We start from the raw sequence: 24,153 nt of genomic DNA, 5'->3' as shown, positions 1-24,153 counted from the left end.
GACGCCGTCTCTCGCAACAGGCTCTGGATCTGTTGCATCACATGCAGTGCTCTGGTGGAAGGCCTCAGGAAATGAGTCTGAGGAGCTCTGGGGGTCTTTGATGGTTTCTGACCCCTCTTCAGCTGCTCCTCACGTGAATGTCCCATGTGTGTGGCCTTCCTGAGGTGGGGGTTTTTACAAGTGAGCCGTTTTGTGTAAGGGAGGATGGGTGTTCACTGCCTCTGACCAGAAGTTGTGGCAGACACCGAAAACCTCTCCTCCAACCCTTTGGCTGGGGGGGAGCGTGTGCAAACCTCAGCAAAGTGGGTCTGTGGGTCGTGGCCTCTGCCACCCCAAACGCAACCAGAGGTGATTTTCAGGACAGTTGCTGGGTTTGGCTTTCTGGGGGATGCTTTCTTCTCCCTCAGCCTTGTTTACTTCTCGCTAGGCCTGAGATAATTGAACAAGAGTGTCACCTTTCTGTTATCTCAGGTTCCCTTAGCTGGTGTAACTCACAGTCCGAAGTTCCCCTGAGGAGGCATCCTCAGGGAGGGGTGGGCTTCGGTGGTCGCAGCATCTTCATAGAGTTTTGCCGTAATGGGCAAAAACTCCTTCAGAGCAAAGTTTAAGCCATTAAGCACAATGTTTCAGTCTCTCACGGGTGGGAACGGAGGGCGGTGGGGGTGCAAGGCGTTGGCGGCGGATGTGGGCGGATCGCGGCGGCAGCTCCTCCCGGCCCGCCGCGGGCGGGTGTCCCTTGCAGCGGAAGCGGCGGCGGGAGCGGCCGCGTGGTGCGGGACGGGCCCGGGGGCAGGTGGGGAGGCCGGGAGGGGTCGCGGGGCGTCTCGTTGCTGGCTGGGGCCGTGGGCGGGGAGCGGCGGGGCCCGCGGGCACGGAGCCCCCCGGGCACGGAGCCCCCCGGGCAGAGCCCCCGCGGGTGCCGGTGCCGGGGCTGTGGAAGGGGCCGCTCCAAGGGCGCGGTGCCGCAGCCGCTGCCCCGAGCGCGGCGCCGCCGGAACGGCGCGGCCCAGAGCGGAGCGGCCGGGCCGGGGAGGCGGCGGCGGGAGGATCGTGAGGCCGCTGCCGGCGCCGCCGAGCCGGGGCCGCGGGAAGGGCCGTGCCGGGGCGGCGGCGGGGGCGTTTTGGCTGCGGCCGGCGGCGCTGGCTCCAGCGCCGTGCCAAGGGCTGCGCTGCCGGGGCACGGCTGCGGCCGGAGGGAGCGGCCCGCGCTGCGAACAGCGGCGCTCGGCTGGGAGGGCCGGGCCGGGCCGGGCCGGGCGGGGCCGGAGGAGGCACTTCCCGGGCCCGGGATGAGCGCTGGCATGTATTATCTGAGCGGAGCTGATGTCTCTCACCGCTTTAGCTCTAGAATTACTCTGAGGCCCGGGAAGCTCCCGATCCCTCCGGCAGTGGAGCTTTTTCCCATTGTGGGATCGAGTCCCCGTGCCAGACCTGGACCCAGCTTGAGGAGAGGGGGGCCCGGGTTGGGATCTGCCCCATCGCCGCGTGGGGCAGGTGCAGTTGTGGGCCGAGTCGTGCGTTTTGTGCCCACGAGGGGCTCTCACCTCGCCCGAAAGCCGTGGTTTGGCAGGTGGTGGCCAGGTGCGCGTGGGAGCGTTGACCGGGGGCGTCCCTGAGCCCCGTGTGCCGGCTGAGCTGTGCACGTTCCGCCTGCGCAGCTGGGCTGCTGCAGCTCCGGGTGGGAGTGCGCAGGAGGGAACTGGCACCTCTGGCCAGGCTGGCCCTAAACCTGGAATGTTTTGTGCTTCTCGCAGGTCTCCGCTTGAGCCCGGGACGTTCCGGCCAGCCCAGAGGTGTGATCCAGCATTTTGGAGTGTCCCCAGGGCTGCAGGTCCCCGTGGGGTGTGACAGGTGAGGTTTGGGGTGAGCCAGGTGCTGGCGAGGTCCCTGTTCCCAGGGCTTTGGATGTGCAGTCAGATCTGCAGCCCCTGGGAAGGTGTTGCTGGGTGTGTGCTCAGGCTCCCTGTGGCTGTCCTGGGCTCCTGTCAGCTGCAGAGGCATTGATGCGTGGGGCTGTTGTTAGTTTGTGACCTTTCGTGTCTCAAAAATCCAGGTTTTTGTTTTGTTGCTGTATTTTCTGCCGGAAATTGAGCGTTCCTTTATTTTTATTAAAACTCTTTTTTGTTTCATTTCTCTCTTCCGGGACGGCAGAACGATCATCATGTGGGGAGGAGGGAGAGCTCGAGAAGGATGGAGGTGGAGGGAGAAGGTGCTTGTAAGATTTGTTTTACTTCTCAATATCCTCTGACTTTGTTGGCAATAACTTCAGTTAACTTTCCCAAGTCGAGTCTGTTTTCCCAGGTATCAGTGAGGGATTTCTCCCCATCCCCAAAAGGCATGAGCCTTTCGTTATATTTTCTCTCCATGTTGAGAAGAGCAGTACTAAAGCAGTTTTGCTGGGTACCTGGCATCCAGCCAGTGACAGATCACAAGAGGGACCCTGACACACTGTGTGGCTTTGTGGTTTTGTATCTCTTGTGATAATGAGGCAGGCAAGGCAAAATAGGGGCTCCTGAGCCTCTAGATCCAAAATATTCCCATCTAAATATGGGCGTGTCCCTGCTAACAGAGGTACCATGTGTTCCCTCTATTCCCGGGTGCATGTGAATCCTTTCAGAAGTGCTGACACCACCAGGCAGGACCCCCATGGACCCTTCCCAAATTCAACCACCTTCTGCATGGAGCAGCTTTTCCTGGAAGGGATGAGGCTCTGGGGGTGTCTTGGGTTGAGGAGACCAGCCCTGAGCACAGGCCAAGCTGCGCTGGTGAGCCCACAGCTCCAACAGCTCCCAGAGGCAGATCCCCCCATCTCCAAGCCCCCTCAGCTCCCAGTACAGCCTTCCACTCCAGAATTCCCCTGGAGCTGACCCCAGCCTCAAACCCAACATCTCCAGGTGTCGCTCTTGACTCCTGTCAGATCCTTTGGCTGAACGGGGGGCTGGACTGACCCCTCTGCCTGGGGCACCAGGAGCCCGGGATCAGGGCAAATGGGGAGGTGGGAGGACAGCGGGGTCACAGGCAATGGGAACAGCCCGGTGGCTGGGATCTGCAGTCTCTAGAGGCTCCGGGGAGCGCTGGGGAATGGTGGCACTGGGACACCAGGGCTGAGCTTGGGGCAGTGCTGGGGTGGCCGCAGTGCCCGGCTCCAGCCCGTTCCCGGCACTGCAGCCCCAAACTGCTCCAGGCCCCCAGGGGAAGATCCCCTGCCTGGCCCCCCCCTGTCCCACCCAGGGCCACCGTGTCCTGCTGGATCCCCCCCATCCCGCTCTGCTGAGCTGTCCCACACGGGGTCCCAGGGGCTCTGTCCCCAGCAGGGCTCTGGCTCCAGACTGGGCTGGCACTGGGACACAGCTCCCGCAGCACCCTGGCACCAGGGATGGCCCTGTCCTGCCCTCGGCCCAGCACCGGCCCTGAGCAGGGTGTGACCCTCAGGCTGGGGCCAGGCTGGAGCCCAGTTCAAGATCCCTCCTGGAGCAGGAACCCGTCAGGACATGGGGTCCCTATAAGGGTTGGGCACAGATGCAGCTGTGGCTGCCTGGGTCCTGTGCCAGCACCTTTCCAAGCAAATCCCATCCCTGCCTCTGGAACAGTGCTGGTGGGACCCCAGGCCATGCACTCCAGTGAGATTTGGCTGCTTATGGAGCCCCAACTGCTGGAGCCTTTCCTGATGTCACAAGAGTTGAGGGCATGTCTCTTCATCTGGGATAAAAGATCCCAGAAATCCTGAGGTGCTGGAAGGGATCCATGACCCTGGGACAGAAAGTGGCTGTGCATGGACAGAACCCCCACACCTAGGTCAGGGATTGAATTCCCTCACTAGGTCAGGAGCTGAATGACCTTGAGATGACTATGAGAAGACCATGACCATTAAATGAGTGTGACATGATAGTGATAAGAAGATGACCATGGGATCGTGACATGAGATGACTACGACACAACCATGAGATGCCTGTGACAATGAGATGACCACAACATGACCATGACCAGGAGACGAGCATGGCATGACCACGATCCGAATCCATCTCTGAGTCTTGGGAGGACACCCAGGGTGCTCCAGTTCCAGGGACTTGCTTTGCCTGACTCAATGACCTCTATTTTTGGCTTCCCTGCATGAGCCCCCCCACCCCATCCTTGCCCACAACTTCATGTTGCCCAGGCTGGGACATCTCGCCATCTCCAGGGCCACTGGGGAGATCAGGTCCAGCACTTCAGTGGACACTGGGACCAGAACCACAAGGACCGTTTGGAGCTGCCTTGCCCCTAGTCGCCCTGGGAATGACCTTGACCCTGGAATGACCTTGGCCTGACTCCCTTCTCTCTCCCACCCCAGTTCACCACAGGACAGGGGAGTCACATCAGCTTTTATTACCCCCCAATAAAAGTTTCACCTTTGAGCCTCCCCAAGTCCCATCTGGGACCCCCCTGCACCCAGAGAGCCCCCCAGACCCTGGGACCCCCCAGCACCCAGGGGTCCCCCCTAGACCCTGGGACCCCCTAGTACTCAGGGGACCCCCTCAACCACGTTGTGGCCGCAGCTTCATCTCGGTGAAGGGGATGGAGATGTCGAAGCCTTTCCAAGGGAACCAGTGGATGCCCTGTGGGGAGGGGGGTCAGGACCCTTGTAAGACTTCCAGAGACTCCGGTAAGGCCCCACAGACCTCTACAAACCCAATGCATCCCTATAGACCCTACAGACACTATAGAACCCCACAGACCTTCATAGACTCCTATGGGCACTCATGAACCCTCACAGATCTCCACAGACCCCCAGAGACCATATAGATCCCCATGGACCCTGTATCCCACAGAGCCTTATGAAACCCTAGACTCCCATAGATCCCCACAGGCACCTATGGACCCTTAGAGACCTCCATAGAACCCCCACAGACCCCCCCACAGGTGCCCTCATATACCCCCTGCCCCCCACAAAGGCCCCCTAGACCTTCCTATCCACTCCCATAGCCCCCCAAGACTCCTACAGCCCCCTGAAAACGCCCAATAGCACCTTGCAAAGGCCCCCCAGACCCTCCATACCCCCAATCCCCTACTCCATGGCACCCCCTCCCCCGGTACCTGGTGGTCTCGGGGGGTCCCGTAGCGCCCGTTCAGGTTGGCGTAGTGGCAGTTGCGGTACCACCAGGCGCCCCCGTAGGCCACGGCGCAGGGGGGTGGCCGGGGGCGCCCCAAGGGGTCGCGGCGGTCCCGAGGGTCCCGAGAGTCCCGGTCCCTTGTCGAGAAGGGGCTGCCCGAGTGGTAGGAGAGGGCGTCCCCTGCGGGGGGGCGCTGTCAGCGCCCTCAGGGACCCCCAAACCCACCAGGAACCACCAAAACCCACCAGAAGCCCCGAGACCCCCAGGGACTCCAAAACACCCCAGAGACCCCCACCAGGGACCCCCAAATCCGCCAGGGACTCCACAGACCCCTGCCAACCAGTGGGCCCCAAAACCCCCAGGGATCCAAAATCCCACCAGGACCCACAGACCCCTCCAACGTCCCAGGGACCCCCGAGCCCCGCCCCACGCACCGGCGGTGCCGCTGAACGCCCCCACTCTGAGCCGATATCGCTCCTCGGCGCCGCCGACAGCGAAGTCGCGATAGAGCGCGAAGGCGGAGTCGCGGGCGGTGCGCAGGTCAACGCGCAGCTCCGTGGGGCCCGCGGCCGTCAGCTCGTGCAGCGCCTCGTTCCCTGCGCCCCAAAATCGTCCGGCACCCCGAGAACGCCTGGGGACCCCTCAAGTGCCCCCCGGACCCCTCGAGCCCCCCCCCCGGAGCTCCTGGACGCCCCTCCCCTCCCGAAATTCCTGGAGACTCTCCAAGTCCTTCCAGGACCCTTTGGGCTCCAGAACCTCCTGGGACCCCCCTGAATGACCTCCCCCCGAGTCCTTCCAGACCCCTGGGCGAACCCCCCCGGATTCCTGAGTCAGTGCCTCGTTCCCTGCACTCCAAAACCTGCTTCCCAACTGCCTGGACCTCCCCGGGGTCCTACGAGTCCCCCCCTCGGATTCCTGGGGAGCCCCCATGTTCTGGGGGCCCACCGAGTCCCCCCTGGTGCTCCCCCCAGGAGCTGGCTTTTCTCAAAGTTTTCTCCATCCCCCAAAACCCTCGGAGTGCCTCCGCTGGCCCCACGTCCCCTCGAATTTTTATGGATGTCCCTTGAGCCCCAGTGTCCCCCCAATCACCCAGGGTTCCCCAGGCCCTCCCTCACCGAGCCAGAACTCGCCGCTGACGTTGCCGAAGCCGCGGGCATACGACTCCCACCCCCGCCAAAAGTCGGTTCCTCCGTCCTGGCGGCGCTGGAACACCTGAGGGGAAGTCAGGGGCACCCCAAAACGCCCCTGACGCCCCCATACCCCCATTTCCCTCCCATAAACCCTATAGAAGGCCCCCAGCCCCTCCCAGTGCCTCCCCATCACCCCTCAACCTTCCCAATGCCCCCCAACACCCCCTGGTTCTCCTGCAGGACCCCCTATTGCCCCCAAAGCCCCTCATTTCCCCCCCAGAACTCCCTATAGCCTCCTATAACTCCCTGTAGAAGCTCCTCCCCCTAGAGCCCCCGGTGCTCCCAGTCCCACCAGCCAGCCGCCGCCGTCCGTCTCCATGTCACAGAAGACCCTGAGGGGCCGGGCCGGGTCCCCGCGGAGGAAGATGAGGGTCTCCCGCGAGGGGCCCGGCCCGTTCAGCTGCTCCTCGGTGCAGTCCCGGGGGTGCGGGTGCGGGAGAGGGGCTGGGGGGGCACGGGGGGACCCCTCAGACACTCCAGAGGCTTCTGGGGATTCGGGGTGCCGGTGCCCCCTCCCCGAAAGGACCCAGAACCCCCGACTCAGTAACAGCTCCACCCCTATCCAGGGACCCAGGGGGCCGGGTGCCCCACCCAAAGACCCAGCCTCCCCCCAAAAGCACCCAGGGGTCGGGTGTTCCCCACCCAGTAACCGCCCCGCCAGGACCCAGCCCGCACCCCCAGTGTTCACCCCCCACAAAGGACCCAACCCTCACAAAAGGACACAGGCACCCTCCAATGTCTCCCTTCGAAACTCAGGTGTCTTGGTGCCACCCCCCCAGGATCTCAGCTGCCCCCAGATGATCCAGGGGTCCAGCTGTCCCCCCAAAGGACACAGTTCCCCCCAAAAAAGAACCCAGGAGTACAGGTGAGTCCCTGAGTCCCCACAATGAGTTTCCCCCTCCTCAGTGACCCAGATGTCCGTGTCCCAGCCCCCCCCCAAATGACATCCCCTTCCCCAAGGACCCAGCCCCCGCAAACGGACCCAGGTAACCGCGTGCCTCTCTCAAGGACCCACCCCTGCCCCATCAACCCAACCCCCCACCCAAAGGACCCGGGCACCCCCCCAGGTAACCCCCTCAAAGGACCCAGATATCCAGGTGCCCCCTCACTCCAGGACACCAATATCCAAAAGACCCAAGTGTCCGGTTGTGTACCCCCCCAAATAACCCCCCCTCCTCCAAAAGGACTCAGGCGCTTGGGTGCTCCTCCCACATAACCCAACCCTGCCCCCGGGTGTGCCCCTCTCACGGAACCACCCGTTCCCCCCAAAAGCACCCGGGGGTCCAGGTGCCCCTCAAAGCTCCAGCCCTCCCTCCAAGGGACTCAGCTTCCCCTGCCAATAACCCCACCCCCCACACAAGGACCCGGGGTTCCAAGTGCACCCCCCCAATGATCCCTCCCCAGCCCCCCCAGCTCCCCCCACTCACGAGTGTCGAACGTGGCCTCGAGGGGGGCGGTTTGGGGGTCTCCCCCTCGGCCCCACAGGCGCACCCCATAGCGTCCCGCTGGCTCTAGCCCCCACAGCTGCTGTGATGTAGCCTCGGGAGGCAGCCACAGGGTCTGGGGACACGAGGGATATTGGGGTACCCCAGAGGGATAGTGGAGTCCCCGGGGAGGTATTGATGTGCCCAAAGGCATTACTGGGGTCCCCCGGAAATGTACTGGGGTGCCCAAAGGAGGGTAATGGGATACCCTGAGGTGTTATTGGGGTCCCCAGGGGTGTTACTGGGATACCTGAGGGAGTATTGGGGTTCCCAGGGAGGTACTGGGATCCCCCAAGGAGATACTGGGGGGACACCCCGGGTGTTCCCCGGGTTTTTAGGCTCCTTTGGGAGGCTGTTACCTGCTGGGGCCCCCCGGGGGGGCCGTACTCCAGCTCATAGCCATCAGGGGGGGCGTGGGGGGGGTCCCAGTACAGCCAGGCACTGCGGGGCCACACAGAGCCCACCCAGAGGGTCCCTGGGGCGCCTGGGAAAGGACACACTGCTGACACCCCAAGCGGCCCAGCTGACACCCCAAAATCCCCCACTGATACCCCAAAAGCCACTGCTGCCACCCCAACCCCCTGCCCACTGCCACCCCAAACCCTCCCGCGGGCCCTTCGGCCCCGCCCACACGTTGTGCCCAATGGAGATGTCCCAGCTCCCCCGTTTTCCCCAGATTCCTAAGACTCCGTCCCCCCAGTCCCCCTCAGTCCCCCGTTTCCCCCAATGCCTGCCAGACCTGCTTCCTACAGTCCCTCCCAATCCCCAGATCCCCCCAGTTTCCCCCAGTTCTCGCCAGTCCCTAGCTCCACCCTAGTCCCCAATCCCACCCCCCGGACCCAGTTTCCCCCCATTCTCCAATTTCCCCCCATCACCCCCATTCCCAGTTCTCAATCTCCCCCAGATCTGTTTCCCCCTGTCCCTTCAGTCCCCAGTTCCCTCCAGCTCCTCCCAGACCCAGTTCCCCCAGTGCCTCACAGTCCCCTCCCAGTTGCCCCCAGGCCTCTGAGTCCCCAGTTGCCCTCAGTTCACCCCAGTCTTCTGTTTCCCCCAGTTCCCCACACCCCTTAGTTGTCCCAAGTTGTCCCCAGTTCCCCCAGTTCCACCAGTTCCCTGAGTCCCCAGTTCTCCTGACAGTTGCTCTCAGTGCTACATTGCCCCTTATCTCCAGTCCCCCACAGTCCTCTGGCTACCCCCAGCTCCCAGTTTCCCCCATTTCTCCCCATTACCCTCAGCCCCCAGTTGCTCCCACTCCCCCTCTAGTCCCAGTTCCCCACTGTTCTCCCTAGCCCCCACTGAGCTGTCCCAATCCCCCCAGCTCCCAAATTGCCCCCAGTCATCCCAATCACTAATCCCCATGTTCCTCCAGTTCCCCCAAGTCCCCAGTCCTTCCCCGTTCACAGATCCCCACAGCTATCCCGAGTACCCCCCAAATTCTCTCCAGTGCCCAGTTTCCCCCAGTCTTTGCTAGTCCTCAGCTCCACCCCAGCCCCAGTTCGCCCCAGTTCCCCCCATTCCCCAGTTCTGCCCTGTTTCGCCCAGGCCCCAGATTACCCTAGACCCCCATTACCCCAGTTCTAGCCAGTCCCCCTACTTGTTCCCAGTTCCTCCCAGTCCTCAGCTGATCCGTCACTCCAGGTGTTGCACTCTTCCTAATCTCCAGTCCCCTCCAATCCATGGTTGCCTCCAGCTCCCACTTTCCCCTGAATTCCCCAGTCTTCAGTGCCCCCGGCCCCCTGAGCTTCCTAGTTCCCCCCCATTTCTCTGGCTCCCCCAGTACAGCCCAGTTCCCCAGTTCTTCCCAGCTCCCCCTGGGCCCCACTCCCAGCCCTGTCCCCACTCCAGCTCTGTTCCCTGAGAGGCCCTGGGGGAGTCCCTGCAGCCCCTCACCAGTGATGGCTTCAGTGGAGACACGGTCAATCCTCTTCCCACCCTGCAGCCCGTAGAGGTGGAAGCGGTACCGGTGGGATGGGGACAGCCCCGGCACCGTCACCGAGTGGGACCCGCCATCGATGGGCAGGGCCTGGGGCTGGCCCTGGGCATCCCAGTACTGCAGCATGAAGGACTCAAAGGAGCCCTCAGGGACACTCCACTGCAGCTGCACAGAGTTGGGTGTGACACTGGAGACCCTCAGCTCTCTCAGCACTGCCCGTGCCTCAGATGCGGGGACCTCAGTTTGGGGGTCTTTTGCTTTGGGGTCGTCAGGTTGGGGCTCCTCTGAGGGCAGGGGCAGCTCCTCTGGCTTGGCTGTGGCTGCAATGGAGAGGGAATGATGACAGGTGTGAGAATCCATGTGTCTATCCAAATGTCCATCCATCCATCCATCCAATCACATTTCTCCCATGCAACTTTTCCTTCAATGGGTTCTTTAAACTCTCCTTCCATTGGATCATCCAACCACCCAACCACTAACCTGATCCACCAAACCACCAACTGCCCCAACAAACATCTTGCATCATCCATCTTCATCCATCCATTATTCATCCATCATCCATCTTCATCCATTCATCATCTACTCATTATCCATCATCCATTCATCATCCATCCATTCATCCATCCTTCTTCCTTTCACTAAAGTCCTTGAAAACAAACCTCCATCTACCCCCTCACTCCCACATCCCTACACTCAGCTCCTCCCTCACCCAAGGAACAAACCAGCCATGGGCTCAGCCACACATGTACCTGTCCAGCCACATGTCCATCCATCATCCAACCTTCCGTCCCACCCAGGAGCTCCTCATCCATCAATCCATCATACGTCACCATCCATGCATCATCCCTCCCTCCCTACCACTCCAGAGCCTCCATCCATCCATCCATCCATCTAGCCCTCCACCATCCACTGACCAACCAACCAAACAGTTCAAGAGCCCTCCATGCATCATCCATTCGTCAATTGATCCATCCTCCATCCACTCACTCCTGTACCTCTCTATACCTTCCTTCACCCACATGTTCCTCCACCACTTGATCCCTCCATCCATCATCCTTCATCCCTTCATTCACCTACCCTCACCCCTCTGACCTTCCCCCACACCTGTGATGATGTCAGTGGAGACGTGGTCAATCCTTTTGCCTCCACGCAGCCCATAGAGGTGGAAGCGGTACCGATGGGATGGGGACAGCCCCGGCACCGTCACTGAGCGGGACCTGCCATCGACAGGTAGGACCTGGGGCTGGCCTTGGGCATCCCGATACTGCAGCATGAAGGAGTCGAAGGAGCCCTTGGGGACAGTCCACTGCAGCCCTACAGAGCTGGGCGTGACACTGGAGATTCTCAGCTCCCGCAACACTGCCCGTGCCAAGGGAGTGTCAGTTGAGGGGGACTCAACTGGGGGATCTTTAGGTTGGGGGTCCTCAGGTTGGAGCTCCTCTGAAGGTATGGCTGGCTCATCCAAGTTGGCTGCAGCTGCAATGAAGAGTGATGGGCATCCACATGTCCATCCAAATGTGCATTCATCATCCACAAAATGAGCAATCATTCATCATCCATCCATCCATCCATCCATCCATCCATCCATCCATCCATCCATCCACTCATCTATCTATGTCTCCATCCATCTCACCACCCACCCAACATGCAACCCAATGCCCCAACCAATCCCACAGTCATCTCTCCGACTCTTTCTCTCTACATCCACTTAAGCCTTCACCTCTCCCACCCCCCATTTTCCATGGACAATCTTCCATCCTTCAGGACATCCAACCTGCTACAAGGAATGCACCATCCATTTCTATTTCCCCAAATTCCATCCAACCACTCATTCACCTCTCCACCTTCTTCCATCAACCTGGGAAGAAATCCACTCACAGTGCAATCCAGAATCCATTCAACCATTCAGTTCTTCATGATGGAAGATGATAATAATGATGGTGATGATGATGGATGACAGATAAAGAGGATGATGACAATGATAGTGGAGGATGGCAGGTGCTGCTGGTCAATAGGTTGGTAGAAGCATTGATGATTGATTGAATGGTGCTGGGGTCTGTGGGTAATCGATGGCAGGTAGAGATGAGATGGTCATGATCCCTCAATCTATTCATACCATGAATGTTCATCTGTTCCTCTGACCATCCCCCTCACCTGTAACAGCTTCAGTGGAGGTATGGTAGACCCTCTTCCTGCCCCGCAGCCCATAGAGGTGGAAGCGGTACCGGTGGGACGGGGACAGCCCTGGCACTGTCACTGAGCGGGACCCACCATCGATGGGCAGGGCCTGGGGCTGGCCCTGGGCATCCCGGTACTGCAGCATGAAGGAGTCAAAAGGGCCCTCAGGGACGCTCCACTGCAGTCCCACAGAGTCAGGGGTGATGCTGGAGACTCTCAGCTCCTTCAGCACTGCCCACACCGGGGGGGTTGCAGATGGGGGGGGCCTCAGTTTGGTGTTTCTCATCTTGGGGTTCCTCTGATGGCAGAGGCAGCTCCTCTGGCACTGCTGTAGCTGCAGTGGAGAGCGGATGGTGATGGGCATGGGCATCCAAACATCCATCCATCCATCCATCCATCCATCCATCCATCCATCCATTTTCATCTACCCATCCATCCATCCACCCTCAACCCTCTGACCTTCCCTGTCAGCTGTGACAATGTCAGTGGAGACACGGTCAATCTTCTTCCTGCCCCGCAACCCATAGAGGTGGAAGCGGTACCGGCGAGACGGGGACAGCCCTGGCACCATCACCGAGTGGGACTCTCCATCGATGGGCAGGGCCTGGGGCTGGCCCTGGGCATCCCGGTACTGCAGCATGAAGGACTCAAAGGAGCCCTCAGGGACACTCCACTGCAGCTGCACAGAGTTGGGTGTGACACTGGAGACCTTCAGCTCTCCCAGCACTGCCTGTGCTGAGGGGGCCTCAGATGGGGGGCCCTTGGCTTGGGGATGTGCAATTTGGTGATCCTCAGTTGTGGAGGCCTCAGTTGTGGAGTCCATTGAGGGTGAGGGCAAATCCTCTGGGTCAGCTGCAGCAACGACAGAGAAGGGACAATGACGGGTATGGGCATCGGTTTGTCCATCCATATGTCCATCCATTATCCACCCAACTATCCATTATCCGTCATGCACCATTTCCTCCCAGTCCCTTATCACTATTCCCTCCTCACCTGTCACTGAGCACCCATTGACCCCAGCCCCATCCAATCAACCATTGACTCTTCCATGGACTTACTGACCAGCATCTGCCATCATCCACCATCTTCATCATCGTCACAATCAACGTCATCCATCATCTTGATTTATCCAATATCTACCATCATCCATCCATCCATCCATCCATCCATCCATCCCTTCATCACTCTACCCTCCGATGGTCCCAGCCATGTCTCCACCTCCAAGCTGTCTCCAGTTTCCCTGCCCAATTCCACCCATCTCTCCTTCCCCTCCATATCACCATCCACCATTGAGCAGTCACAAATCCCAGAAAACATCCGCTCAATGATTGATACTTCCTGCCTGCCTATTGACAAATAACCCCCATCATTTATCACCCATGTACCCAGCCCTCCGTCCATCCTTTCACTATCCATTTCTTCAGGCATCCAAGGATGTTCATGTCCATCCTTCTGCTCGTGAGTCCATCCAACCCTCCAGGCATCCATACATAATCCACCTTTTACTCCATCTTTCCATCAGTCTCTCTATCCCTACTTCCATCTCCCCAACCCTTACACCCACTGAACTTCCTCCTCACCTGTGACAACATCGATGGAGACGCGATCAGTCCTCTTCCTGCCCTGCAGCCCGTAGAGGTGGAAGCGGTACCGGCGTGATGGGGCCAGCCCTGGCACCGTCACTGAGCGAGACCCACCGTCAACAGCCAGGGCCTGGGACTGGCCTTGGGCATCCCGGTACTGCAGCGTGAAGGAGTCGAAGGAGCCCTTAGGGACACTCCACTGCAGCTGCACAGAGTTGGGTGTGACACTGGAGATTCTCAGCTCCCCCAGCGCCACCTGTTCCAGGTCGGCCCCGGTTTGAGGATGCTCAGTTTGCGGCTGCTCAGGTTTGTGGTCTTCAGGTTGGGGCTCCTCTGACGGTAAGGGCAGCTCCTCTGGCACTGCTGCATCTGTGATGGAGAGGGGATGATGATGGGTGTGAGAATCCACGTGTCCATTGAACCATCCATCACACCATCCATTACACCATCCATCCATCACTCCATCCATCCACACTTTCATCTCCTGGACCATTCATTCCAGCATCCATCATCCACCCATCCAATCCAACCACATGGCTTTCGATGTGGCTTTTCCCACAACTGATTCTTTAGCTTCTCCCTCCATTGCATCATTCAGTAATCAGACCATTGATTGGATCTGTCAAACCACCTGCCCCATCACCTGTCATCATCGTAATCTCATCCATCCATCCTCCATCCATTATTCTTCCATCCTTCACCCATCCTTTTTCCTTCAGTCAGTCCTTAAATATGTTCCTCCATCCCCCTTAACTGCCCTTACCTCCCAACCCCAACCCCAAAACCCCCACCCTTACCCAGGGCACAAACCAGCCACAGGCTTAACCACACGTGTCCATCTGGCCACCTGTGCATTCATCATCAATCCGTCCAAGCCACCCAGGAGCTCCCATCCACTGATCCATCACCCCTCCATCCTCATCATCCATCACCCATTTCCATCACTCCAACCCTGAGCTGCTTCCAATTCCCCACCTCTGGGGTGGAGGATGGGTGGGAGTGTCGGAGGGAGGAGAGATGGATGATGGATGTCAGATGGATGATGGATGTCAGATGGATGGCGGAGCCATGATGGATGATGATGATGATGGAGGATGACAGAGTCACTATGTCATTACAAAGGTCAGTGGTTGCTTTGATGATGCCAGTGTCAGTGTTTACTCAATAGCAGGTTGGAATGGGATGGTGGGAAGGAGCAATTGGTGCAATCATGCAGGGAAATGTGGGGATGTATGGATGGAGCTGAGATGGAGGGAGGACCAAAGGTGGGATGTAGATAGTGTGTGTGGATGCAGGGAATGAGAAGGACAGGGATGGGGGAAGGGAGGAAGGGAGGAAGGAAGGGAGGGAGGGAGGGAGGGAGGGAGGAAGGGAGGAAAGGAGGAAAGGAGGAAAGGAGGAAAGGAGGAAAGGAGGAAAGGAGGAAAGGAGGAAAGGAGGAAAGGAGGAAAGGAGGGAGGGAGGGAAAGGGAGGGAAAGGGAGGGAAAGGGAGGGAGGGATGTCCAAATAGGGACCGGAAGGAGATGGTTGCTTTGGGTGATGGTTGAACACCTGAAAGGGTGATAAATGGATGGACAGAGGAATGTCTGGGGAGAAAAAATAAATGGATGGATGGATGGATGGATGGATGGATGGATGGATGGATGGAGCATCTGTTCAGCCATTGATCCTTCCACCAACCTATCCACCAACAACGCACCATCATCTATCATCCATCATCCATCATCCATCATCCATCATCAACCATCATCCATCCATGGGTTCACACATCCCTCTACTCTCCATCCCTCTGGCCTCCACAGTCCCACCCCCATCTCAAGCCCCAGAAACACTTCCCAGACTCCCCAGGCTTGAAGGGCCATCTAAGGGCTCAGAAGCACCACAGGTGCGGATTGGGTCTGAGCCCCCCTTCACCTGTGGCAACATTGGTGGACATGTGGTCAATCCTTTTTCCACCCTGCAACCCGTAGAGGTGGAAGCGGTACCGATGGGATGGGGACAGCCCCAGCACTGTCACTGAGCGGGACCTGCCATCGATGGGCAGGGCCTGGGGCTGGCCTTGGGCATCCCGGTACTGCAGCATGAAGGAGTCAAAGGGGCTCTCAGGGACACTCCACTGTAGCTGCACAGAGTTGGGTGTGACACTGGAGACCCTCAGCTCTCCTAGCACTGCCCGTGCTGGGGGGACCTCAGTTTGGGGGTGCTCAGGTTGATTGTCCTCAGTTGGCAGGGTTTCAGTTTTGGGATCCTCTGAGGGCAAGGGTGGCTCCTCTGGCTTGTCTGTGGCTGCAATGCACAGGGGACAGTAATGGGTGTGGCTGTCCATGTGTTCATCCATACACCCATCCATCACCTACCCAACCATCCCCCTACCCACTGTCCATCACTGCCATCCATCCATCACCCATCCATCCCACCACCCACCCAAAAACCAACCCAACCCCCCACCCAACACCATATTCATCTGTCTCTTTCCCTCCACATTCCCCCATTACCTCCACACCTCCCAGCCCCCATTTCCCATGGACAATCTTCTGTCTATTAAGACAGGCATCTGGACAGCAGGAACCCTCCATCCATCCATCCATCCATCCATCCATCCATCCATCCATCACTCTACCCTTCCATGGTCCCAGCCATGTCTCCACCTCCAAGCTGTCTCCAGTTTCCCTGCCCAATTCCACCCATCTCTCCTTCCCCTTCACATCACCATCCACCATTGTGAGCAGTCACAAATCCCAGAAAACATCCACTCAATGATTGATACTTCCTGCCTGCCTATTGACCAACAACCCCCATCAGCCATGTATCCATCCATGCATCCATCGCTCTCAAACCCAGAGTTCATAGTGGAATCTCACAGTCCATCCATCCAGATTTCTTCAACCACCCACCCATTCATCAGTGTGTTTGTTCAGTTGCCATCCATCCAGCCAGCCAGCCAGCCATGCACCCAACCCTCCATTCATCACACCATGACCCAGTTCTTCAGGCTTCCAATAATCTTCATGTTGATTTGTTCGTCCTTCTACCCATGACGCCACAAAACCCTACGTGAATGCATCCATCATCCATCTCTCCATCCAGCCCCATGTCAATCTCTCCCCTTCTACAACCATGTCTCCAACCCTTCTCCCCTCTAAGATTTCTCCTTACCTGTGACGACGTCGGTGGAGACACGGTCAATCCTTTTACTGCCCCGCAGCCCATAGAGGTGGAAGCGGTACCGATGGGATGGGGACAGCCCCGGCACCGTCACCGAGCGAGACCCGCCATCGATGGGCAGGGCCTGGGGCTGGCCTTGGGCATCCCGATATTGCAGCATAAAGGAGTCGAAGGAGCCCTTGGGGACAGTCCACTGCAGCCCCACGGAGCTGGGGGTGATGGTGGAGACCCTCAGCTCCTCCAGCACTGCCCGTGCTGGAGTGGCCTCAGTTGCAGGGGCCTCAGTTTGGGGCTTCTCATGCTGCGGTTCCTCTGAGGGCAGGGGCACCTCCTCTGGCTCTTCTGCAGCTGCGATGGAGAGGGGATGGTGATGGGTCCGTCCATCCAAGCATCCATCCACCACCTACCAACCAACCCATCCATCCACACTTCCATATTCTGCATCATTCATTCTGGCAACCATCATCCATCCATCCATGCATTCATCCATTCCTCCATCACTCCATCCCTTGATCCCCCTATTTCTCCATATATCCATCATTCTTTATCCAGACATCCACCCACCCTTCCTCCCCCTGACCTTCCCCCTTACCTGTCAGGACCTCGGTGGAGACGTGGTCAATCTTCTTCCTGCCCCGCAACCCATAGAGGTGGAAGCGGTACCGGCGAGACGGGGACAGCCCCGGCACCGTCACCGAGTGGGACCCGCCATCGATGGGCAGGGCCTGGGGCTGGCCCTGGGCATCCCGGTACTGCAGCATGAAGGACTCAAAGGAGCCCTCAGGGACACTCCACTGCAGCTGCACAGAGTTGGGTGTGACACTGGAGACCCTCAGTTCTCCCAGCACTGCCTGTGCTGGGAGTGCCTCAGATGTTGGGAACTCAGTTACCAGCTTCTCCTGTTGGGGCTCTTCTGAGGGCAAGCGTTCTTTGCTGGCTGCATTGGAGGGGAAAATGGTGATGGCCAATGGCATCCAACTCTCATTTCAAATGTCCATCCTACCACCCACCAACCAATCCATCCATCCATTCTTCCCATCACACACCCAACATCCAACACAACCCCCTAGGCAATTCCACATCCATCTCACTGGCTCTCTCTTACACATCCCTTCAGGCCTTATTGCCCTCCACCCCCATTTCCCATGGAAAATCTTCCATTCATCCATCACTTAATCCATCCTTGATGGATAGAGGATGAGGGAAGCATGGAAGGATAGATGGATGCATGAAGATTGATGGATGATGATGACGATGATGGTGATACACGGTAGATGAAGACAATGGATGACGATGGATAATTGATGGTTGCTGCTGCTGATGGTGGATGATGGATGATGGAAGGTGTTAATCAATAGGTCCGTGGAAGGGCTGATGGCTCATCAGATGGTGCCAAGTCAATGGCTGCTCATTGGTGGGTGCATATGGGATGGGCATGGGACCCGCTGATGCCTCCATTTCTTGATCTTTCCATCCCTTCCACCTTCTGCCTTACCTGTGACGACGTCGGTGGAGACACGGTCAATCCTTTTACTGCCCCGCAGCCCATAGAGGTGGAAGCGGTACCGATGGGATGGGGACAGCCCCGGCACTGTCACCGAGCGAGACCCGCCATCGATGGGCAGGGCCTGGGGCTGGCCTTGGGCATCCCGATATTGCAGCATAAAGGAGTCGAAGGAGCCCTTGGGGACAGTCCACTGCAGCCCCACGGAGCTGGGGGTGATGGTGGAGACCCTCAGCTCCTCCAGCACTGCCCGTGCTGGAGTGGCCTCAGTTGCAGGGGCCTCAGTTTGGGGTTTCTCATGCTGCGGTTCCTCTGAGGGCAGGGGCACCTCCTCTGGCTCTTCTGCAGCTGCGATGGAGAGGGGATGGTGATTGGCATGGGAACGCCTGTGTCCATCCAAACATCCAACCCACCACCAACTCCACCCATCCGTCCATCCATCCATCCATCCATCCGTCCATCCATCCATCTTTTCATCTCCTAGACAATTCATTTTTGCACCCATTTTCTACCCACCCATCCATTCATCCATTCATTTATATTTCAAGTCATCCATCCATGCATTCATCCATCCATGCATTCATCCATTCCTCCTCCACTCCATCCCTTCCTCCACTCCCCCATTCCTCCATCCCTTGATGCCTCCACCTCTCCATATATCCATCATTCTTTATCCAGACATCCACCCACCCTTCCTCCCCCTGACCTTCCCCCTTACCTGTCAGGACCTCAGTGGAGACGTGGTCAACCTTCTTCCTGCCCCGCAACCCATAGAGGTGGAAGCGGTACCGGCGAGATGGGGACAGCCCCGGCACCGTCACCGAGTGGGACCCGCCATCGATGGGCAGGGCCTGGGGCTGGCCCTGGGCATCCCGGTACTGCAGCATGAAGGACTCAAAGGAGCCCTCAGGGACACTCCACTGCAGCTGCACAGAGTTGGGTGTGACACTGGAGACCCTCAGTTCTCCCAGCACCGCTCGTGCTGGGAGTGCCTCAGATGTTGGGAACTCAGTTACCAGCTTCTCCTGTTGGGGATCTTCTGAGGGCAAGGGTTCTTTGTTGGCTGCATTGGAGGGGGAATGGTGATGGCTGTGGGCTTCTACCTGTCCCTCCAAATGCCCATCCCACCACCCACCAACCAATCCATCCATCCATCCATCCATCCATTCTTCCCATCACACACCCAACATCCAACACAACCCCCTAGGCAATTCCACATCCATCACACTGGCTCTCTCTTACACATCTCTTCAGGCCTTAACCCCTCCCACCGCCATTTCCCATGGAAAATCTTCCATTCATCCATCACTTAATCCATCCTTGATGGATAGAGGATGAGGGAAGCATGGAAGGATAGATGGATGCATGAAGATTGATGGATGATGATGACGATGATGGTGATACACGGTAGATGAAGACAATGGATGACGATGGATAATTGATGGTTGCTGCTGCTGATGGTGGACGATGGATGATGGAAGGTGTTAATCAATAGGTCCGTGGAAGGGCTGATGGTTCATCAGATGGTGCCAAGTCAATGGCTGCTCATTGGTGGGTGCATATGGGATGGGCATGGGACCCGCTGATGCCTCCATTTCTTGATCTTTCCATCCCTTCCACCTTCTGCCTTACCTGTGACGACGTCGGTGGAGACACGGTCAATCCTTTTACTGCCCCGCAGCCCATAGAGGTGGAAGCGGTACCGATGGGATGGGGACAGCCCCGGCACTGTCACCGAGCGAGACCCGCCATCGATGGGCAGGGCCTGGGGCTGGCCTTGGGCATCCCGATATTGCAGCATAAAGGAGTCGAAGGAGCCCTTGGGGACAGTCCACTGCAGCCCCACGGAGCTGGGGGTGATGGTGGAGACCCTCAGCTCCTCCAGCACTGCCCGTGCTGGAGTGGCCTCAGTTGCAGGGGCCTCAGTTTGGGGTTTCTCATGCTGCGGTTCCTCTGAGGGCAGGGGCACCTCCTCTGGCTCTTCTGCAGCTGCGATGGAGAGGGGATGGTGATGGGTCCGTCCATCCAAGCATCCATCCACCACCTACCAACCAACCCATCCATCCACACTTCCATATTCTGCATCATTCATTCTGGCAACCATCATCCATCCATCCATGCATTCATCCATTCCTCCATCACTCCATCCCTTGATCCCCCTATTTCTCCATATATCCATCATTCTTTATCCAGACATCCACCCACCCTTCCTCCCCCTGACCTTCCTCCTTACCTGTCAGGACCTCGGTGGAGACGTGGTCAATCTTCTTCCTGCCCCGCAACCCACAGAGGTGGAAGCGGTACCAGCGAGACGGAGACAGCCCCGGCACCGTCACCGAGTGGGACCCGCCATCGATGGGCAGGGCCTGGGGCTGGCCCTGGGCATCCCGGTACTGCAGCATGAAGGACTCAAAGGAGCCCTTAGGGACACTCCACTGCAGCTGCACAGAGTTGGGTGTGACACTGGAGACCCTCAGTTCTCCCAGCACCGCTCGTGCTGGGAGTGCCTCAGATGTTGGGAACTCAATTTCCGGCTTCTCCTGTTGGGGATCTTCTGAGGGCAAGGGTTCTTTGCTGGCTGCATTGGAGGGGGAATGGTGATGGCCAATGGCATCCAACTCTCATTTCAAATGTCCATCCTACCACCCACCAACCAATCCATCCATCCATTCTTCCCGTCACACACCCAATATCCAACACAACCCCCTAGGCAATTCCACATCCATCACACTGGCTCTCTCTTAAACATCCCTTCAGGCCTTATCCCTCCCACCTCCATTTCCCATGGAAAATCTTCCATTCATCCATCACTTAATCCATCCTTGATGGATAGAGGATGAGGGAAGCATGGAAGGATAGATGGATGCATGAGGATTGATGGATGATGATGACGATGATGGTGATACACGGTAGATGAAGACAATGGATGACGATGGATAATTGATGGTTGCTGCTGCTGATGGTGGACGATGGATGATGGAAGGTGTTAATCAATAGGTCCGTGGAAGGGCGGATGGTTCATCAGATGGTGCCAAGTCAATGGCTGCTCATTGGTGGGTGCATATGGGATGGGCATGGGACCTGCTGATGCCTCCATTTCTTGATCTCTCTCTCCATTCCACCTTCTGCCTTACCTGTGACGACGTCGGTGGAGACACGGTCAATCCTTTTACTGCCCCGCAGCCCATAGAGGTGGAAGCGGTACCGATGGGATGGGGACAGCCCCGGCACTGTCACCGAGCGAGACCCGCCATCGATGGGCAGGGCCTGGGGCTGGCCTTGGGCATCCCGATATTGCAGCATAAAGGAGTCGAAGGAGCCCTTGGGGACAGTCCACTGCAGCCCCACGGAGCTGGGGGTGATGGTGGAGACCCTCAGCTCCTCCAGCACTGCCCGTGCTGGAGTGGCCTCAGTTGCAGGGGCCTCAGTTTGGGGTTTCTCATGCTGCGGTTCCTCTGAGGGCAGGGGCACCTCCTCTGGCTCTTCTGCAGCTGCGATGGAGAGGGGATGGTGATGGGCATGGGAACGCCTGTGTCCATCCAAACATCCAACCCACCACCAACTCCACCCATCCGTCCATCCATCCATCCATCCATCCGTCCATCCATCCATCTTTTCATCTCCTAGACAATTCATTTTTGCACCCATTTTCTACCCACCCATCCATTTATCCATTCATTTATAGTTCAAGTCATCCATCCATGCATTCATCCATCCATGCATTCATCCATTCCTCCTCCACTCCATCCCTTCCTCCACTCCCCCATTCCTCCATCCCTTGATGCCTCCACCTCTCCATATATCCATCATTCTTTATCCAGACATCCACCCACCCTTCCTCCCCCTGACCTTCCCCCTTACCTGTCAGGACCTCGGTGGAGACATGGTCAATCTTCTTCCTGCCCCGCAACCCATAGAGGTGGAAGCGGTACCGGCGAGACGGGGACAGCCCCGGCACCGTCACCGAGTGGGACCCGCCATCGATGGGCAGGGCCTGGGGGTGGCCCTGGGCATCCCGGTACTGCAGCATGAAGGACTCAAAGGAGCCCTCAGGGACACTCCACTGCAGCTGCACAGAGTTGGGTGTGACACTGGAGACCCTCAGTTCTCCCAGCACCGCTCGTGCTGGGAGTGCCTCAGATGTTGGGACCTCAATTTCCGGCTTCACCTGTTGGGACTCTTCAGAGGACAAGGGTTCTTTGCTGGCTGCATTGGAGGGGGAATGGTGATGGCTGTGGGCTTCTACCTGTCCCTCCAAATGTCCATCCCACCACCCACCAACCCATCTATCCATCCATCCATCCATCCATTCTTCCCATCACACACCCAAAATCTGACACAACCCCCTAGGCAATTCCACATCCATCACACTGGCTCTCTCTTACACATCTCTTCAGGCCTTATCCCTCCCACCGCCATTTCCCATGGAAAATCTTCCATTCATCCATCACTTAATCCATCCTTGATGGATAGAGGATGAGGGAAGCATGGAAGGATAGATGGATGCATGAGGATTGATGGATGATGATGACGATGATGGTGATACACGGTAGATGAAGACAATGGATGACGATGGACAATTGATGGTTGCTGCTGCTGATGGTGGACGATGGATGATGGAAGGTGTTAGTCAATAGGTCCGTGGAAGGGCTGATGGTTCATCAGATGGTGCCAAGTCAATGGCTGCTCATTGGTGGGTGCATATGGGATGAGCATGGGACCCGCTGATGCCTCCATTTCTTGATCTTTCCATCCCTTCCACCTTCTGCCTTACCTGTGACGACGTCGGTGGAGACACGGTCAATCCTTTTACTGCCCCGCAGCCCATAGAGGTGGAAGCGGTACCGATGGGATGGGGACAGCCCCGGCACTGTCACCGAGCGAGACCCGCCATCGATGGGCAGGGCCTGGGGCTGGCCTTGGGCATCCCGATATTGCAGCATAAAGGAGTCGAAGGAGCCCTTGGGGACAGTCCACTGCAGCCCCACGGAGCTGGGGGTGATGGTGGAGACCCTCAGCTCCTCCAGCACTGCCCGTGCTGGAGTGGCCTCAGTTGCAGGGGCCTCAGTTTGGGGTTTCTCATGCTGCGGTTCCTCTGAGGGCAGGGGCACCTCCTCTGGCTCTTCTGCAGCTGCGATGGAGAGGGGATGGTGATGGGTCCGTCCATCCAAGCATCCATCCACCACCTACCAACCAACCCATCCATCCACACTTCCATATTCTGCATCATTCATTCTGGCAACCATCATCCATCCATCCATGCATTCATCCATTCCTCCATCACTCCATCCCTTGATCCCCCTATTTCTCCATATATCCATCATTTTTTATCCATACGTCCACCCACCCTTCCTCCCCCTGACCTTCCCCCTTACCTGTCAGGACCTCGGTGGAGACGTGGTCAATCTTCTTCCTGCCCCGCAACCCATAGAGGTGGAAGCGGTACCGGCGAGACGGGGACAGCCCCGGCACCGTCACCGAGTGGGACCCGCCATCGATGGGCAGGGCCTGGGGCTGGCCCTGGGCATCCCGGTACTGCAGCATGAAGGACTCAAAGGAGCCCTCAGGGACACTCCACTGCAGCTGCACAGAGTTGGGTGTGACACTGGAGACCCTCAGTTCTCCCAGCACCGCTCGTGCTGGGAGTGCCTCAGATGTTGGGACCTCAATTTCCGGCTTCTCCTGTTGGGGCTCTTCTGAGGGCAAGGGTTCTTTGCTGGCTGCATTGGAGGGGAAAATGGTGATGGCCAATGGCATCCAACTCTCATTTCAAATGTCCATCCTACCACCCACCAACCAATCCATCCATCCATCCATCCTTCCCATCACACACCCAACATCCAACACAACCCCCTAGGCAATTCCACATCCATCACACTGGCTCTCTCTTAAACATCCCTTCAGGCCTTATCCCTCCCACCTCCATTTCCCATGGAAAATCTTCCATTCATCCATCACTTAATCCATCCTTGATGGATAGAGGATGAGGGAAGCATGGAAGGATAGATGGATGCATGAAGATTGA

General features: G+C 58.1%; 1 protein-coding gene and 1 non-coding gene across 2 annotated transcripts in view; one reads left to right on the top strand and one right to left on the bottom strand.

The window, feature by feature from the left end:
- Positions 1-1,281: 1,281 nt before the first annotated feature.
- Positions 1,282-1,365, top strand: LOC116439124. The gene has a single exon (XR_004238058.1). It is a non-coding gene; the product is annotated as a small nucleolar RNA SNORD45 (small nucleolar RNA).
- Positions 1,366-4,349: 2,984 nt separating this feature from the next.
- Positions 4,350-24,153, bottom strand: part of LOC116439107 (tenascin-X-like) — a 29,192-nt gene continuing 9,388 nt past the window's right edge. Inside the window, 24 exon segments of the mRNA XM_032098213.1 lie at positions 4,350-4,595; positions 5,074-5,270; positions 5,525-5,686; positions 6,206-6,302; positions 6,573-6,724; positions 7,708-7,840; positions 8,124-8,248; positions 9,655-10,017; positions 10,802-11,173; positions 11,852-12,137; positions 12,139-12,209; positions 12,335-12,727; positions 13,456-13,827; positions 15,374-15,745; positions 16,616-16,972; positions 17,217-17,561; positions 18,120-18,476; positions 18,847-19,191; positions 19,761-20,117; positions 20,362-20,706; positions 21,263-21,619; positions 21,990-22,334; positions 22,903-23,259; positions 23,504-23,848. Coding sequence (XP_031954104.1) covers positions 4,515-4,595; positions 5,074-5,270; positions 5,525-5,686; positions 6,206-6,302; positions 6,573-6,724; positions 7,708-7,840; positions 8,124-8,248; positions 9,655-10,017; positions 10,802-11,173; positions 11,852-12,137; positions 12,139-12,209; positions 12,335-12,727; positions 13,456-13,827; positions 15,374-15,745; positions 16,616-16,972; positions 17,217-17,561; positions 18,120-18,476; positions 18,847-19,191; positions 19,761-20,117; positions 20,362-20,706; positions 21,263-21,619; positions 21,990-22,334; positions 22,903-23,259; positions 23,504-23,848 — 6,686 coding nt within the window. The 3' untranslated portion in view covers positions 4,350-4,514.

The sequence above is a fragment of the Corvus moneduloides genome, unplaced genomic scaffold, assembly GCF_009650955.1.
Source record: "Corvus moneduloides isolate bCorMon1 unplaced genomic scaffold, bCorMon1.pri scaffold_9_arrow_ctg1, whole genome shotgun sequence".
Classification (NCBI taxonomy): Eukaryota; Metazoa; Chordata; class Aves; order Passeriformes; family Corvidae; genus Corvus; species Corvus moneduloides.
Note: the sequence above shows the minus strand (reverse complement) of the source record. Positions and strands in the feature narration are given on the sequence as shown.